General features: G+C 36.5%; 1 protein-coding gene across 1 annotated transcript in view; it reads right to left on the bottom strand.

Annotated features, from left to right (window-relative positions):
- Window positions 1-15,966, bottom strand: part of CSPP1 (centrosome and spindle pole associated protein 1) — a 98,089-nt gene that overhangs the window by 22,012 nt on the left and 60,111 nt on the right. The window contains exons 17-21 of the mRNA XM_052651701.1: window positions 13,996-14,148; window positions 10,489-10,601; window positions 3,733-3,882; window positions 2,950-3,096; window positions 178-282 (exon numbers count right to left, since the gene is read on the bottom strand). Of these exons, the coding sequence (XP_052507661.1) occupies window positions 178-282; window positions 2,950-3,096; window positions 3,733-3,882; window positions 10,489-10,601; window positions 13,996-14,148 (668 nt within the window). The remainder of the gene's footprint in view (window positions 1-177; window positions 283-2,949; window positions 3,097-3,732; window positions 3,883-10,488; window positions 10,602-13,995; window positions 14,149-15,966) is intronic.

Genomic DNA, 15,966 nt, shown 5'->3' with positions numbered 1-15,966 from the left:
ACCAAAGTTTTATCATTTGTAAGTATTACCATTACAACTGAAGAAACAGACAAATTAATGTAAACATCACCTATGTTTCAGATCTGAAAAAAGTAATCTAGCTAATTAAGATGAATAAGAAAATCTCATTCAATCCCCTTAATCTTAGATGAATAAATCAAAAGAAAAAGCATATACCTGAGTAAAGGAAGTTATAATGCTGTCAACTGAAGGAGGTCTTTGGACTCTGCTTGCAATCTTATTCTGAAGAGCAGGAACCACAGGAGAAGGCTGTCTCAAGTGCTGATGTGAGGGGAGGGGCGGGAAATATATATATATATATATATACACACACACACACATAAACACACATATTCCCCAACATATGTCTTTGTGTGTATACACACAGCCAAACATGTATGTGTGTGCTAACACACACACACATATATGCATACATAGACATATGCAAACACACATACCCCTAGTAGTTAACAAGACCACCAAAGAGGTTCAGACTACTATTGCTTTAATTTAATAAAATATTTACCAAAAAATCTATAAAAATATTAGATCTCTATGTTGTGCACTCAAAACCAATATATTAATATTGTAAATCAACTACCTTCCATTAAAAAACATATCTACCCAAGAAGCCAGAAATTCAATTCTGCACAATTGCACTCATCTCACATGCTAGTAAAATAATGCTCAAAATTCTCCAAGCCAGGCTTTAGCAATACATGAACCGTGAACTTCCAGATGTTCAAGCTGGTTTTAGAAGAGGCAGAGGAACCAGAGATCAAATTGCAAACATCCACTGGATCATCGAAAAAGCAAGAGAGTTCCAGAAAAAACATCTATTTCTGCTTTATTGACTAAGCCAAAGCCTTTGACTGTGTGGATCACAATAAACTGTGGAAAATTCTGAAAGAGATGGGAATACCAGACCACCTGACCTGCCTCTTGAGAAATCTGTATGCAGGTCAGGAAGCAACAGGTAGAACTGGTCATGGAACAACAGACTGGTTCCAAATAGGAAAAGGAGTACGTCAAGGCTGTATACTGTCACCCTGCTTGTTTAACTTATATGCAGAGTACATCATGAGAAACGCTGGACTGGAAGAAACACAAGCTGGAATCAAGATTGCTGGGAGAAATATCAATAACCTCAGATATGCAGATGATACCACCCTTATGGCAGAAAGTGAAGAGGAACTAAAAAGCCTCTTGATGAAAGTGAAAGTGGAGAGTGAAAAAGCTGACCTAAAGCTCAACATTCAGAAAATGAAGATCATGGCATCTGGTCCCATCACTTCATGGGAAATAGATGGGGAAACAGTGGAAACAGTGTCAGACTTTATCTTTTTGGGCTCCAAAATCACTGCAGATGGTGATTGCAGCCATGAAATTAAAAGACGCTTACTCCTTGGAAGGAAAGTTACGACCAACCTAGATAACATATTCAAAAGCAGAGACATTACTTTGCCAACAAAGGTCCGTCTAGTCAAGGCTATGGTTTTTCCTGTGGTCATGTATGGATGTGAGAGTTGGACTGTGAAGAAAGCTAAGCACTGAAGAATTGATGCTTTTGAACTGGGGTGTTGGAGAAGACTCTTGAGAGTCCCTTGGACTGCAAGGAGACCCAACCAGTCCATTCTAAAGGAGATCAGTCTTGGGTGTTCTTTGGAAGGAATGATGCTAAAGCTGAAACTCCAATACTTTGGCCACCTCATGTAAAGAGTTGACTCATTGGAAAAGACTTTGATGCTGGGAGGGATTGGGGGCAGGAGGAAAAGGGGACGACAGAGGCTGAGATGGCTGGATGGCATCACCAACTCGATGCACATGAGTATGGGTGAACTCTGGGAGTTGGTGATGGATAGGGAGGCCTGGCGTGCTGCAATTCATGGGGTCGCCAAGACTCAGCCACAATTGAGCGACTGAATGGTATGGGCTCGGTGGTAAGAATCTGCTTGCCAACGCGGGAGATGTAGGTTCAATCTGTGGGTCAGGAAGATCCACTGGAGAAGCAAATGGAAACCCACTCCAGTATCCTTGCCTGGGAAATCCCATGGACAGAAGAGTCTGTGGGCTACAGTCCATGGGGGTTGCAAAATAGATGGACATGACAGTAACTAAACAAGTGATACTGTACATACTACATTTTAAATATAGCTCTGATTAACAAGCAAAGATATGAACTGGATTTTCATAAGGGCAAACTGATTTTCTAAAGAGAAAACACCTAATAACTGATTCACACACCTAAGGGTGAATCAACCCCCATCTCAGAAACATGGACTTCAAATCAATCTGCAGTGAGCCACAAGTTTCTTTTTTAATTTCCAATCCATCATGGACAGATGCATAAAAGAGTAAGAATAAATTATGGTTGATCCTTGAACAATGCAGGTTTGAACCACACAGGTCCACTTCCACAGAGGTATTTTTCTGTATCAAATGCTGCAGTACTACAGGCAGTGGTGGGCTGATTATACAGATGTGTAGGAACTGCAAGTATGGAGGGCCAATTATCAATTACACACATGGATTAACCCCTGGGCTTAACCCTGGTTCAAGGGTCAACTGTACTAGCTAAATAAAAAATTTTAACAGATGTTTCAAAATCCAAACCCATGTTTGTTTTTTTTTACACAGATTCAACAGACATAAAATTATAATGACAAATTGCTATGAAAGTTTCCAAACACTTTCAATCTTATCAGAACAGTTCCTGAGGTGCTTGTCCACGGACCCGTGGGAACAAGACTACTCTGTTCACAGCAGGGAAAATACAACAAAGCACAGTGACATCACCTAGTACAGAAAGTTCAGTGCGTTGCACCCAGAAAAGCACCACGACGGAAGTAGAGACAAAAGCACCTCCTCTGCTTTGTGCTAACCACTCTACTTTTACAGGGAAAATGGGTTAAACAATGGGTTCCACAGACATTTTTCTCTGAAACTTACCTTTGTATCGTCCCCAATCATGTTTTCTCTTTCATAGTAATGCTGAAGTTGTAGGTTATGTTTTTCTTCTTCTTCTTTCTTCTTTCTTTCTGCTTCTTTTCGTCTTTCTTCAGCTAACCGAATAAGCTCTTCGTTTTTCAGTCTTTGCTTTAAAATAAAGAAAAAATACACACTCCATACACACATTCAGTTCATTCATATTTGTGTGAAATAAAGAGATAAAACGGAGGTTACAGACGATATGTGCTCAAGTCACTCAGTTGTGTCCGATCCTTTGCAACCCTTTGGACTGTAGCCCACCAGGCTCCTCTGGCCATGGGATTTTCCAGGCAAGAATACTGGAGTGGGTTGCCATTTCCTCCTCCAGGGGATCCTCTTGACCTAGGGATCAAACCTGTGTCTCCTGCACTGCAGGCAGATTCTTTACTGCTGAGTCATCAAGGAAACCCGTAGATGACATACTGGTCTGTTTAATAATAAAATATTAGGCATCTAAAATATTACAACATGCTAGTCAGTCTAAACTATTTTTTGGCTGTAAAAAATAGTTTATCTCTTTTCTTAATTTAGTATTTCTTAATTATCTCTTTTCTTAATTTAGTATCTCTTTTAATTTAGTATTTTATTTTTATAAAATAACATCTAACAAATGCATATTGATCTGCTATTTTCTAAATGTATTCCAAGACTGTTCTCCTTTGTGAGTAATAGGTATCTTTTCAAGTCAAAGTAAGGAGTTCGTTCTCAGACTAAGCAGAAAAAGAGAGTAGGGAAAAAATGCACCTCCTCCTCTTTCTCCCTTTTCTTTTCCTGCTCCTCTTCATACTCTTGCTGGATTCGAGCTCTCTGTTCTGCAAGCCGTTTTTCTTCTTTTTCTTCAGCAATTCTTAATCTCTCTCGCTCTGCTTCTTCTCTTTGTTTCTTTTCCTCAATCTAAAGAATTAAACCTAGTTATTACTTTGTGAAACTCATGAAAAGTTAGAATACCACTTAATTTACCCTGTTATCCTATGAATTCAACCTTTATATCCTGCTTTTGTAAGTAAAGGTAAGTTCCTAAATTTTTCAGTTTTCTATATTGTATTAGAGGCCACATGATATAATGATAAGAGCTCTAAGTAAAATTCCAGCTCCCACAGACCTTACAAAACTTTCTGGTTCAGTTTTGTCATTTGGTAAAAAAGAGTTACTAACGTCTATATCTCAAAGTGGTGCTCAAAGATTGAAATGAATATATGTATGTAAAAAACATAAAAGTTCCTATGTAGAAGGTCCAGTACTTAGTAATTCATGATTATATTCTTCTATAATGACTACTACTGCTGCTGCTGCTAAGTCACTTCAGTCGTGTCCAACTCTGTGTGACCCCATAGACGGCAGCCCGCCAGGCTCCCCCGTCCCTGGCATTCTCCAGGCAAGAACACTGGAGTGGGTTGCCATTTCCTTCTCCAATGCATGAAAGTGAAAAGTGAAAGGGAAGTCGCTCAGTCGTATCCGACTCTTAGCGACCCCATGGACTGCAGCCCATAGGCTCCCCCATCCATAGGATTTTCCAGGCAAGAGTACTGGAGTGGGGTGCCATTGCCTTCTCCAATGACTACTACCACTATGTCTCAAAGTTCCTTGTGACTAGTATCCTGAAACAGCAGTGAAATGTTTTAGCAACCATTCTTTAAGTAGAAATCTCTTCCCTAGAACAGCCTTTCTTCTTTTCTTTCTAATGACAAGATGTAAGGTTTATGAAGATGTCAGCTACAAGGATTCGTAATTAAGTTTGTTTGAATGCCACCTGAAACCTGCAGTGCTGAGTGTTCTAGGCGAATATTATAAGGCAAAGTCTAAGATGTGACAGGAGGAAGACCCTAAGAGATAGTCTACATCCTTCATGAATGAGACACAGAAGAATGACAGCATGGGACCCGAGGATTCATGATGCTGGTTTAAAGATATCAATAAATTTTTATTCCTCTTAAGTATGGATTGATCATGACTATTCACAATATTTTAAGAGTTCTTATCTGTATTTCCTCTAGTCTCAAGGTTGCTATATTTAGTGCTGTCAAACTTTTGAGCTATAACAACTGTAGTCTTCTTACCTATGCCACAACTTTACATGCTAGGGCTTTTTCCAACATTTATCACAAACCTTTTAAATATGTACACTCCTAATATTTAGGACTAAGTGGTGTGTATGTAATCAGCTCCTCAATTACAACAGCCCTAAAGAAAACATCATTCATGAACCATACAATAAAACCACACATTTAACACTCAGTTCCCTTTTTCTCCTCCATGAAAAAAATAATCACAATCACCAGGTCACTTCACCATTAATGAGTCACAATCATAAATGATCTCACACCTAATGAATCCACAGAAATATCATTCCAACAAAAATGCCACACAGCTCTTCCACAGAAAGAGAAAAGTTATTGCTCAGATCAATGGTTTGCAAACCATATAATACAAAAGTAGTTCAATGGTCCTGCAAATAGTTTGTTAAACTTGCTAATTATTTTCAAAGTTGCAGTTTAAAATGACATCTAAACACTCACATGTATTATTCACCAAATTTGAAGCACATGAAGACTATTGCTACACTAAAACTAATGGTATAAGTTTTTTAGTGTTAAAACTTATTTATGCAGACATGGAGCTAAGGCTTCCTTTGCATCTTTGTGCACAGATCTGAACATTTTATAACATTTATTTTAACACTTAAGTTTGGGGATTCTTTTTTGTCTGACACTATATTGTTATATTAATAAATACCATTTAGCTATTTTACATTTTTTTGGAGCTCTGGAATAGATTTTGTTTGAGGGGAAAGCAGGAGATTTTAACAGATTCCTAAAAGAAAAATACATAAACCATCACGTTATAGGCTGGGAGAACTGAAGGTTGAACTTATTCTGAAACTAGTAAGTCAGTTTCCCACAATACTACTATTTTTTTCCCAGAAGACAGACACTGAAGAGTGTGGAGTCTCTAGGTATGACACTTGAAGGCAGGAGACTTGGGGCCAATGTCCTAGTTCTGCCAACACAGGAGAGCCTCAGCCTTTTTTTGGTCTTAAAATAAAAATAGTAATACCTTCCTCAGAGAATTGTGAGGTTTAATAAGAAAACATATGTAAACCAACCTTACAAACAATAAAAGACTACAGAATGACAAGATTTATTTATTTTTCCCTAAATTCTACCCTCAGTTCAGTCGGTCAGTCACGTCCAACTCTTTGCGACTCCAAGGACTGCAGCATGCCAGGCTTCCCTGTCTATCGCCAACTCCCAGACTTTAAATTCATGTCCGTCAAGTTGGTGATGCCATCCAACTATCTCATTCTCTGTCATCCTCTTCTCTTCCTGCCTTCAATCTTTCCCAGCATCAGGGTCTTTTCCAGTTAGTCAGTTCTTCCCATCAGGTGGCCAAAGTATTGGAGCTTCAGTTTCAGCATCAGTCCTTCCAATGAATATACAGGACTGATCTCCTTTAGGATGGACTGGTTGGATCTCCTTCCAGTCCAAGGGACTCTCTCAAGAGTCTTATCAACACCACAGTTCAAAAGCATCAATTCTTCACTGCCCTGCTTTCTTTATGATCCAACTCTCACATCTATACATGGCAACTGGGAAAACCATAGCTTTGACTAGATGGACTTTTGTTGGCAATGTCTCTGCTTTTGAATATGCTATCTAGGTTGGTCATAACTTTCCTTTCAAGGAGTAAGCGTCTTTTAATTTCATGGCTGCAGTCACCATTTGCAGTGATTTTGGAGCCCATAAAAATAAAGTCAGCCACTGTTTCCCCATCTATTTTCCAAGAAGTGATGGGACCAGATGCCATGATCTTCGTTTTCTGAATGCTGAGCTTTAAGACAACTTTTTCACTCTCCTCTTTCCCTTTCATCAAGAGGCTCTATAGTTCTTCTTCACTTTCTGTCATAAGGGTGGTGTCATCTGCATATCTGAGGTTATTGAGATTTCTCCCAGCAATCTTGATTCCAGCTTGTGCTTCTTCCAGTCCAGCGTTTCTCATGATGTACTTTGCATGTAAGTTAAATAAGCAGGGTGACAATATACAGCCTTGACGTACTCCTTTTCCTATTTGGAACCAGTCTGTTGTTCCAAGTCTAGTTCTACCTGTTGCTTCCTGAGCTGCATATAGGTTTCTCAAGAGGCAGGTCAGGTGGTCTCATATTTCCTCCCATCTCTTTCAGAATTTTCCACAGTTTAGTGTGAGCCACACAGTCAAAGGCTTTGGCATAGTCAATAAAGCAGAAACAGGTGTTTTTCTGGAACTTTCTTGCTTTTTCAATGATCCAGTGGATGTTGGCAATTTGATCTCTGGTTCCTCTGCCTTTTCTAAAACCAGCTTGAACATCTAGAAGTTCATGGTTCATGTATTGCTGAAGCCTGGCTTGGAGAATTTTAAGCATTACTTTACTAGCATGTGAAATGAGTGCAATTGCGCAGTAGTTTGAGTATTCTTTGGCATTGCCTTTCTTTGGCACTGGAATAAAAACTGACCTTTTCCAGTCCTGTGGCTACTGTTGAGTTTTCCAAATTTGCTGGCATATTGAGTACAGCACTTTCCCAGTATCATCTTTTAGGATTTGAAATAGCTCAACTGGAATCCCATCACCTCCACTAACTTTGTTCATAATGACACTCCTTAAGGCCTACTTGACGTCACATTCCAAGATGTCTGGCTCTAGGTGAGTGATCACGCCATCGTGATTATCTGGGTCGTGAAGTTCTTTTTTGTACAGTTCTTCTGTGTATTCTGGGCTTCCCTGGTGGCTCAGACATTAAAACGTCTGCCTGCAATGCAGGAGACCTGGGTTCGATCCCTGGGTTGGGAAGACCCCCTGGAGAAGGAAATGGCATCCCACTCCAGTATTCTTGCCTGGAGAATCCCATGGACGGAGGAGCCTGGTGGGCTACAGTCCACGGGGTCACAAAGAGTCGGACACGACTGAGCGACTTCACTTTCACTCTGTGTATTCTTGCCACCTCTTCTTAATATCTTCTGCTTCTGTTCAGTCCATACCCTTTCTGTCCTTTAATGTGCCCATCTTTGCATAAAATGTTCCCTAGGTAGCTCTAATTTTCTTGAAGAGATCTCTAGTCTTTCCATTGTATTGTTTTCCTCTATTTCTTTGCACTGATCTCTGAGGAAGGCTTTCTTATCTCTCCTTGCTATTCTTTGGAACTCTGCATTCAAATGGGTATGTCTTTCCTCTTCTCCTTTGCTTTTCACTTCCTTTCTTTTCACAGCTATTTGTAAGGCCTCCTGAGACAGCCATTTTGCTTGTTTGCATTTCTTTTTCTTGGAGATGGTCTTGATCCCTGTCTCCTATACAATGTCACGAACCTCTGTTCATAGTTCATCAGGTACTCTATCAGATCTAGTCCCTTAAATCTGTTTCTCACTTCCACTGTACAGTCATAAGGGATTTGATTAGGTCATACCTGAATGGTCTAGTGGTTTTCTTCACTTTCTTCAATTTCAGTCTGAATTTGGCAATAAGGAGTTCATGATCTCAGCCATAGTCAGCTCCTGGTCTTGTTTTTGCTGAGTGTATAGAGCTTCTCCATCTTTGGCTGCAAAGAATGTAATCAATCTGATTTCGGTGTTGACCATCTGGTGATGTCCATGTGTAGTCTTCTCTTGTGTTGCTGGAAGATGTGTAGTCTTCTCTTGTGTTGTTGGAAGAGGGTGTTTGCTGTGACCAGTGTGTTCTCTTGGCAGAACTCTATTAGCCTTTGCCCTGCTTCATTCTGTACTCCAAGGACAAATTTACCTGTTATTCCAGGTGTTTCTTGACTTTCTACTTTCACATTCCAGTCCCCTATAATGAAAAGGACATCTTTTGGGGGTGTTAGTTCTAAAAGGTCTTGTGGGTCTTCATAGAACTGTTCAACTTCAGCTCCTTCAGCATTACTGGTCGGGGCATAGTCTTGGATTACTGTGATACTGAATGGTTTGCCTTGGAAACGAACAGAGATCATTCTGTCATTTTTGAGACTGCATCCCAGTACTGCATTTTGGACTCTTTTGTTGACAATGATGGCTACTGCAGTTCTTCTTAGGGAATCATGCCCACAGTATTAGATATAATGGTCATCTGAGTCATATTCATCCATTCCAGTCCACCTTAGTTCGCTGATTCCTAGAATGTCGATGTTCACTCTAGTCATCTCCTGTTTGACCACTTCCAATTTGCCTTGATTAATGGACCTAATATTCCAGATTCCTATGCAACATTGCTCTTTACAGCATCAGACCTTGCTTCTTTCACCAGTCACATCCACAACTGGGTGTTGCTTTTGCTTTGGCTCCTTCCTGTCATTCTTTCTGGATTTATTTCTCCACTGATCTCCAGTAGTGTATAGGGCAAGAATACTGAAGTGGTTTGCCATTCCCTTCTCCAGTGGTCTGCATTCTGTCTGACCTCTCCACCATGACCCGTCTGTCTTGGGTGGTTCCACATGGTATGGCTTAGTTTCACTGAGTTAGACAAGGCTGTGGTCCATGTGATCAGATTGGCTAGTTGTCTGTGACCCATGCTTCCAGTCCTTTAAATCCACCCAAAATACTTCAGCTGTATTGATAGATCAATTATCCTTAGGACCACATCCATTATGTCACTGCCTTATTTAAGAGTCCATAATAATTAGGATCAAAAAGATGGCATCTTTGAGTAGACTCTCTTTAAGAATTTAGGAGGCTGGGATCAGACTGGATAGCCTTAAGTGTCAGACTAAGGAATATGGACATTTTATTTAGAAAAGCTACTGACAGATTATAAATAAAGAAGAAAAGTGTGAGAAATTATATCAAAGGAAGATTAACCTGGCCAAAGATTAATCTGACACTGGGTTGTAAGTGTGGGTATGGAAGGGAGGATGGTAAGAAGAGAAAATATTGTGAGCCCACTATGGGCAGGTGTCTAATTCACCTCAGGCTCCATCCCAAGGGTGGACACAGTATGAGAGTTCAATAAACCCATTTGCTTAATAAACACCTGATGCCCAAGTGTCTTTCTCTGGGCATTTCTAGTGTTTCAAATGCAATTTGTTTACACATATAAATGAAGCAAATAAATACAAAATGTGAGAGTATTTTTAATATTTACTTACAAACTAAACAACTGAGTCAAGAATATAAAATCAATTAGAAAAAAACTATTTCTATTAACACATAAATAACTAGAAAGATTCATTTTATGCCTAATAGGTGAACATTTTAAGAGTTTCAGTTTTAGAAATTCTAGCACTCTCTAACACTTAATGATTTAACAAAATTTTAAAAAGATTAAGTCAACTGGTATTCCTAACATGTCTCCTTATTCCTTTTTCATATATAAAACAGTATAATAATATAAATTAAATAATATAATTTCTATCTAATATGAATTAAATATTTTAGATAACTGCATGGCATTTTAGAATTTATTCTTTATCTTGTGGATAAAATCTTTCAAGTTTATTAAAACTTTCATGAAACTTTGAAACCATGATCAAATAAGCATTTCACCTGAAAACGAAGAAAATTCTTGTATAATTCCTGCTGTTTAATCTGAAGTTCAGTTGGAGGCTCACTAAAAATATTTCCCCGAGCAAAAGGAGAGCTCTGTGTCTGCATATGACCTTGAAAAGGAAAATTTGCAAAAACATACCATTAGCCAGTGCATAGAAAACATAAAAGCTAAAGAATAAAGACTCTGCTAAATAAACTGAAATTTTGAAAAAATGTGCGAAATATGGAAGCCCAGAGGCTAAACTCAGAATCTGACGACCAAGATTAGAATCTAAAGACCAGATGAAAAGAGAGGGAAAATTGGTGAAACTAAAATTAATACACAGTTGAAAAATCATAATATAGCTCTATCTGAAAGTCATCAAGGAAACATAAAAGTAACCTAAGCAACTCTCACTGCAGCAAAGGCTTTAAAATAAAATTTATAAAGCACACATTTAAGTTCTTATGTATGATATAAATATCCTTTTCTTAAGAATACTGCTTAATTACACATTAAATGTATTATGTATACACATATAAAAATTTTCTAAAATTGCTTTTAAAAAATCAGTGGATTCCTATCCATGGTTTAAAACACAGATTAGAAAATCAGCTCTAAAAACATTTTTAATTTTTACAAAATTAAAATGACAATCACTGTAATACTTTTTACTTAAAAATTATATCAGATTAATGGTATAAATTTGAAGATTAAAAATATGCTATATATATGTTATTTATAAATAGTATTAAACATTCTGGGAAAGGAAAAATACTATTTTATAAAAGCAGCCTGGAAAATAAGTATATCACAGCAGTCTTTCGAATGCAGAAAAAAACTGCATGCAAATTTAAGGCTCACATAACTTTTTAATATCATTTTATATTTATATAAAAATATGTCATTTATTAGTTTCCTTATACCATCAATCTAAAGCATTTATTTCTCTCACTCATATAGTGGTTGTAAGCCAATTGCTTTGCAGTTGAGCTGTCATCTAGGTCTCTTTTCCTTTGTATTTAAATTTACTAATGCTTACTTGAATAGATAGCAGAAAGGCAAATCAATACCTAAACATTAAAAGCTTAGGTTATGGTGGAAAAGCTTATCAGCAAAACAAAACTGAGTAGTTTGTTTCACACTGAGATCTGTCAAATTCTAAACCTTTGAGGCAATTAGAGAAGAAGTATTGTTAGAGACAGGCAAGGTAAGTTCCTTTAAACATAAAAGCATTATAAAAAAAAAAAACCAAAGGGAAAGACATACTCTAAACAAAGAAAACGAAAATGCATTCAAGCATCATAATAAGCAAAAAAATAAATTTAATCCAAATTAGTATGAACTTTATAAACATGATTTTTCATCCAAAAACCATGAAGTAAAAGAAAAACAACAAACATTAAGAAGACCTTTTAAAACAGGCCTAATGAAGACAAAATATTAGAGGATAGTGAATCTCAAGTATATATTAAGATATTCAACTTCCAGGCATATTTGAGCTCCCTTAAGGCGTTTAGGAGAAGGCAATGGCAACCCACTCCAGTACTCTTGCCTGGAAAATCCCATGGACGGAGGAACCTGGGTGGCTGCAGTCCATGGGGTCGCACAGAGTTGGACACAACTGAAGCAACTTAGCAGCAGTAGCAGTAGCAGCAAGGCCTTTAAAATACTACATGTCACATATGTATATTGTATGTGTGAACACATGTATACAAATACACACACACACATACATAAACTCATATACATATATGATGGCACAGCAACAAATTAGATGACTCTCAATAGTTTTTTTGCATTCAGAAAGTCTATTTTAGGTTAATTCTTAGGAAATGAAAGTTAATTTAGGGAATTTCAATGCACAAAAAAGGGGAATTTAAACATTTTATGATTTCGTAAACTAGAGCATCCTGACCACATCCTGGCCACGAATTAGCAACAAAACCCTGGTGTTAGACACAATAAAAATAGATAACAAATTCTGCTGTGCATATTCAATCATCAAGGTTGTGCTCTTTTTTGGGAAAGAGTCATGGAAACTTTCTATTTTTCCTGTGTTTTTGCTTGGTAGGCAAAGCTAGATGCCTGACGTGTTATTATGACGACAGAGAAAGTTCTAAGCTAAGAGGGAACTATGTACAAACAATACAGGGGGTGGAAGAGAGGAGTAGTGAAGGGGTCTATACCACTGATCTCAATACAGACTGCTCCAGAAGCAGCAGCCAATGAAGAGAAAAATAATGGTAATCAGAAAGAAGCAAAAATTCTCTACAATAAAATGAAAAGGTGTTTTGATATACAAAGAAATAAAATAAGTTTACTTTGACTTCTGGTCACATTCCCCATTTATTTACAGTAAACGCTCTGTGCTCTCTCAAAAATTTTAATTTTAGACAAGAACACTGTATTAAAGAGTCCTTTCAAAATATCCCTGACTGATCATACAGTCTTTTAAAAAATTTTTTAAATGTTTAATACATATGACTTATTGGCCAAACAGGTAGACTAAATGGTGAGCTCTGATTCAAATTACTAGCCTTGCATCTTTCAAGCCTTTGATAGCAGCACTAATTTCTGCAGTCTTTTGGAACACTTCAAGAGATGTACTGTAGGTTGTTTCCATGGACAGCCTGTATCACTATTAAATCTCTAATTATAAGAAAATACTTTGATCCACAGTAGATTCTTACACAGTGAATCTAGTTCTGATTTTTGGACTACTAAAAAGTAGAATTTTTGATGAAATTATTAATTTGGCTCTCACTCCTTAATAATTCAATTTGCTGTAAATAAATGGTTATTTTTATAGGCATCAAAATATAAGGCAGTATATTCTTTAAACTTTACTTGAATTCTAAATATATAACATATTTTCCCATATACTTGATAAAGAAAGATGATTACAAATTTTCCTGGCAAGTCATAAAGATACTGAATAATCTTTAATTTACAGAATCTTTAAAGGACCCTGTTTAATACCAAACCAAAGGTATATGCTTATGAAAGGGAGATGTGACCAGAAGTCAAAGTAAATTATTTACTTCTTTGTACACTGTGGCTTATAAGGGAGGGCAAATGTTTATAAAACAAACAAAAAATGAATTTCACTGTATAATTTATCATACAATATCTGGTATGTTCTCACTAATTTAAACTAATTCTTATGGGTGTAAGAACCAAACTCTATATGGGTGAAAAAAAAAATAAGAAAACTATTTAAGAAATGTCCTTCCCACTAGCAAAATGAAGCTGTTAGCACAGCTAAAATACACATAAGAACTAATAAAGCTGAGAAGAAACACATAGTATAATATTAAGGAGCAAAATGTATCTCTTTATTCATTTTTTCAAAATACCTATATAGAAAAGTTATTGTAAATAGCATAAATAATGTGTTATGCTTTCTGACTCAGAAAAAGCAAATTCTCAAAATCTTAATAAGAACTTTGTTGGAGAACAGAAGAGAAATACTACTGAACAACTTCAGAAACGTAAAAATATATATATATATGATTAAAAACCTGAGTTTTTATTTGCAGCATCTTCTTGGTTCTCAGCATTGGAAGTGGCTAAAGTTTGGTCTAGAGATACAACAGCCCTTTTATCTTCATATGTTCTTGCATCTGGGTTATGGTAGGCATCTATATTTTGTCTGTGCATTCTATTCAAATCAGCTGAGAGGGAAAAAATAAGCCATTTATTTCAATAAACACACTCCTATAATTAATATGCTTAATAGAAATGAAGAGAACCAATAGGACCAGAGCTGGAATAATTAAATGGTATCTTGGTACCCTGAAAACAGAAACAAGATTATCAAAACTTTTAAGATATTCTTCAAAAATAATGTTACAAAATAAATTCAAAATTAGTAGAGAACTTTAAGAGTGTATACGTTTTTGACGATCCATAAAAACCTTATTTATATGTACCTTACCTTAGAACTTTGACTATCTAAATATAGAACAAATAGTAGCAATTCAAAACAAGTCACAGTGAAATTTACCCAACATCATTAGTACTCCTAATGAAAAAATATCATGTGGAATGGAGTTTTAAAACATATTCATAAATTTTCTTTTATATAAACATTCCTTAAAAGATGGAGCTCTATTCCCCTCCTCTAGAGTGCAGATTACTTCTTATGAAAAGGATTCTGCGTAATGATGGTATAAAACTTTCAAGGCTACTTCATAAAAGACATTATGTTTCCATCTTGCTAGATCTATTGGTTCACTCACTCCGAAGAAAGCCAACTACCATTCCATAATGAACACTCAAAGGAGCTCTAAGGGGAAGCCCACGTGGCAAGGAACTGAGGCCCCCTGAGTCATGTGAGGGAGCCATAGAGAAAACAGATTCTCCAATTCCAATCAAGCCTTTGATTTATAGCCCTGACTGACACATTAAAAGGGTCAATTCTATCATATGCAAATTATCTCTCAATAAATCACATAAAAACAAACATAAATCTAACTGGGGCATATATAATGCATAAAAAATATTTAAATACCTAATCAAATATACGTGAAGCAATCTTGCTATTAATCAATTAGAACTATGAGATATTTTTGTTATCTTTCAAACTGGTTTTTTTAATTTTTTTTTCAACTTTTTCTCTTAGTGTACAATTTTTAAAAATTTTAATACACAGTCAAGTAACATCACCATAATCAGGAATGGGAACAGTCCCATCACCCCCCAAATTTCCATCATAGTTACTCCCTGTCCTCAGCCATAATCTTGGTACCAGTGACTTGTTCTCCATTTCTACAGTTCTGTTATTTTGAGAATATATGTGTTATGTAAAAGGGCTTCTTTCCCTTAGGTCTTCTCTTTGGAGTCTTCCAAATTGTTCTGTGAATCAACAGTTCATTCTTTTTTTTAACTGCTAAGTAGCATCCCATCATATGAATGTACCACAGTTTATCCATTCACTCACTATAGAATATACTCGGTTTTTTCTTTATGGGAACTTTAAAAAAACTTGAGAAAGGAAACAGATGTTAAATGTATTACAAATAATCAAAATGAGAGGTACTTACTCTCAAAGGGTTGATGCTATGTTAAAATTGTATGGGTAACAGATTTTGATATTTTATTAATAACTACCTTACAAAGAGATCTTTCTCAGAGAGCTAAGAATATGGTTAACATTCAATTTCTTAAATTTCTTTGTAATAAAAGATGAAACAGGAGTAATTAGAAAAGCCAGCAGCTGAATTAAAGTCATCCAACATAATCCCTGTTATATGGTCTTGGCCATCTAATGAAGTAAAAGAAAACACTGATTTTTACTACATATTGGGAATATAATAGGAAAATTAGGTTCCCTCTCTTTCTCTCAAATGTAACAGCTAAATACAAAACAAACATATTCTTCAAGTTTACTTGCTTTGAAAATACCATTAAAAAACAGTTCCACTGCATTTGATAAAATAGCACACCTTTTTTATTTCATGGCATAACTGAAGCATTAAATAAGCAAACTA

Source organism: Budorcas taxicolor, chromosome 14, assembly GCF_023091745.1.
Source record: "Budorcas taxicolor isolate Tak-1 chromosome 14, Takin1.1, whole genome shotgun sequence".
Taxonomy (NCBI): domain Eukaryota; kingdom Metazoa; phylum Chordata; class Mammalia; order Artiodactyla; family Bovidae; genus Budorcas; species Budorcas taxicolor.
This window is presented reverse-complemented; position numbering and strand designations above follow the sequence as displayed.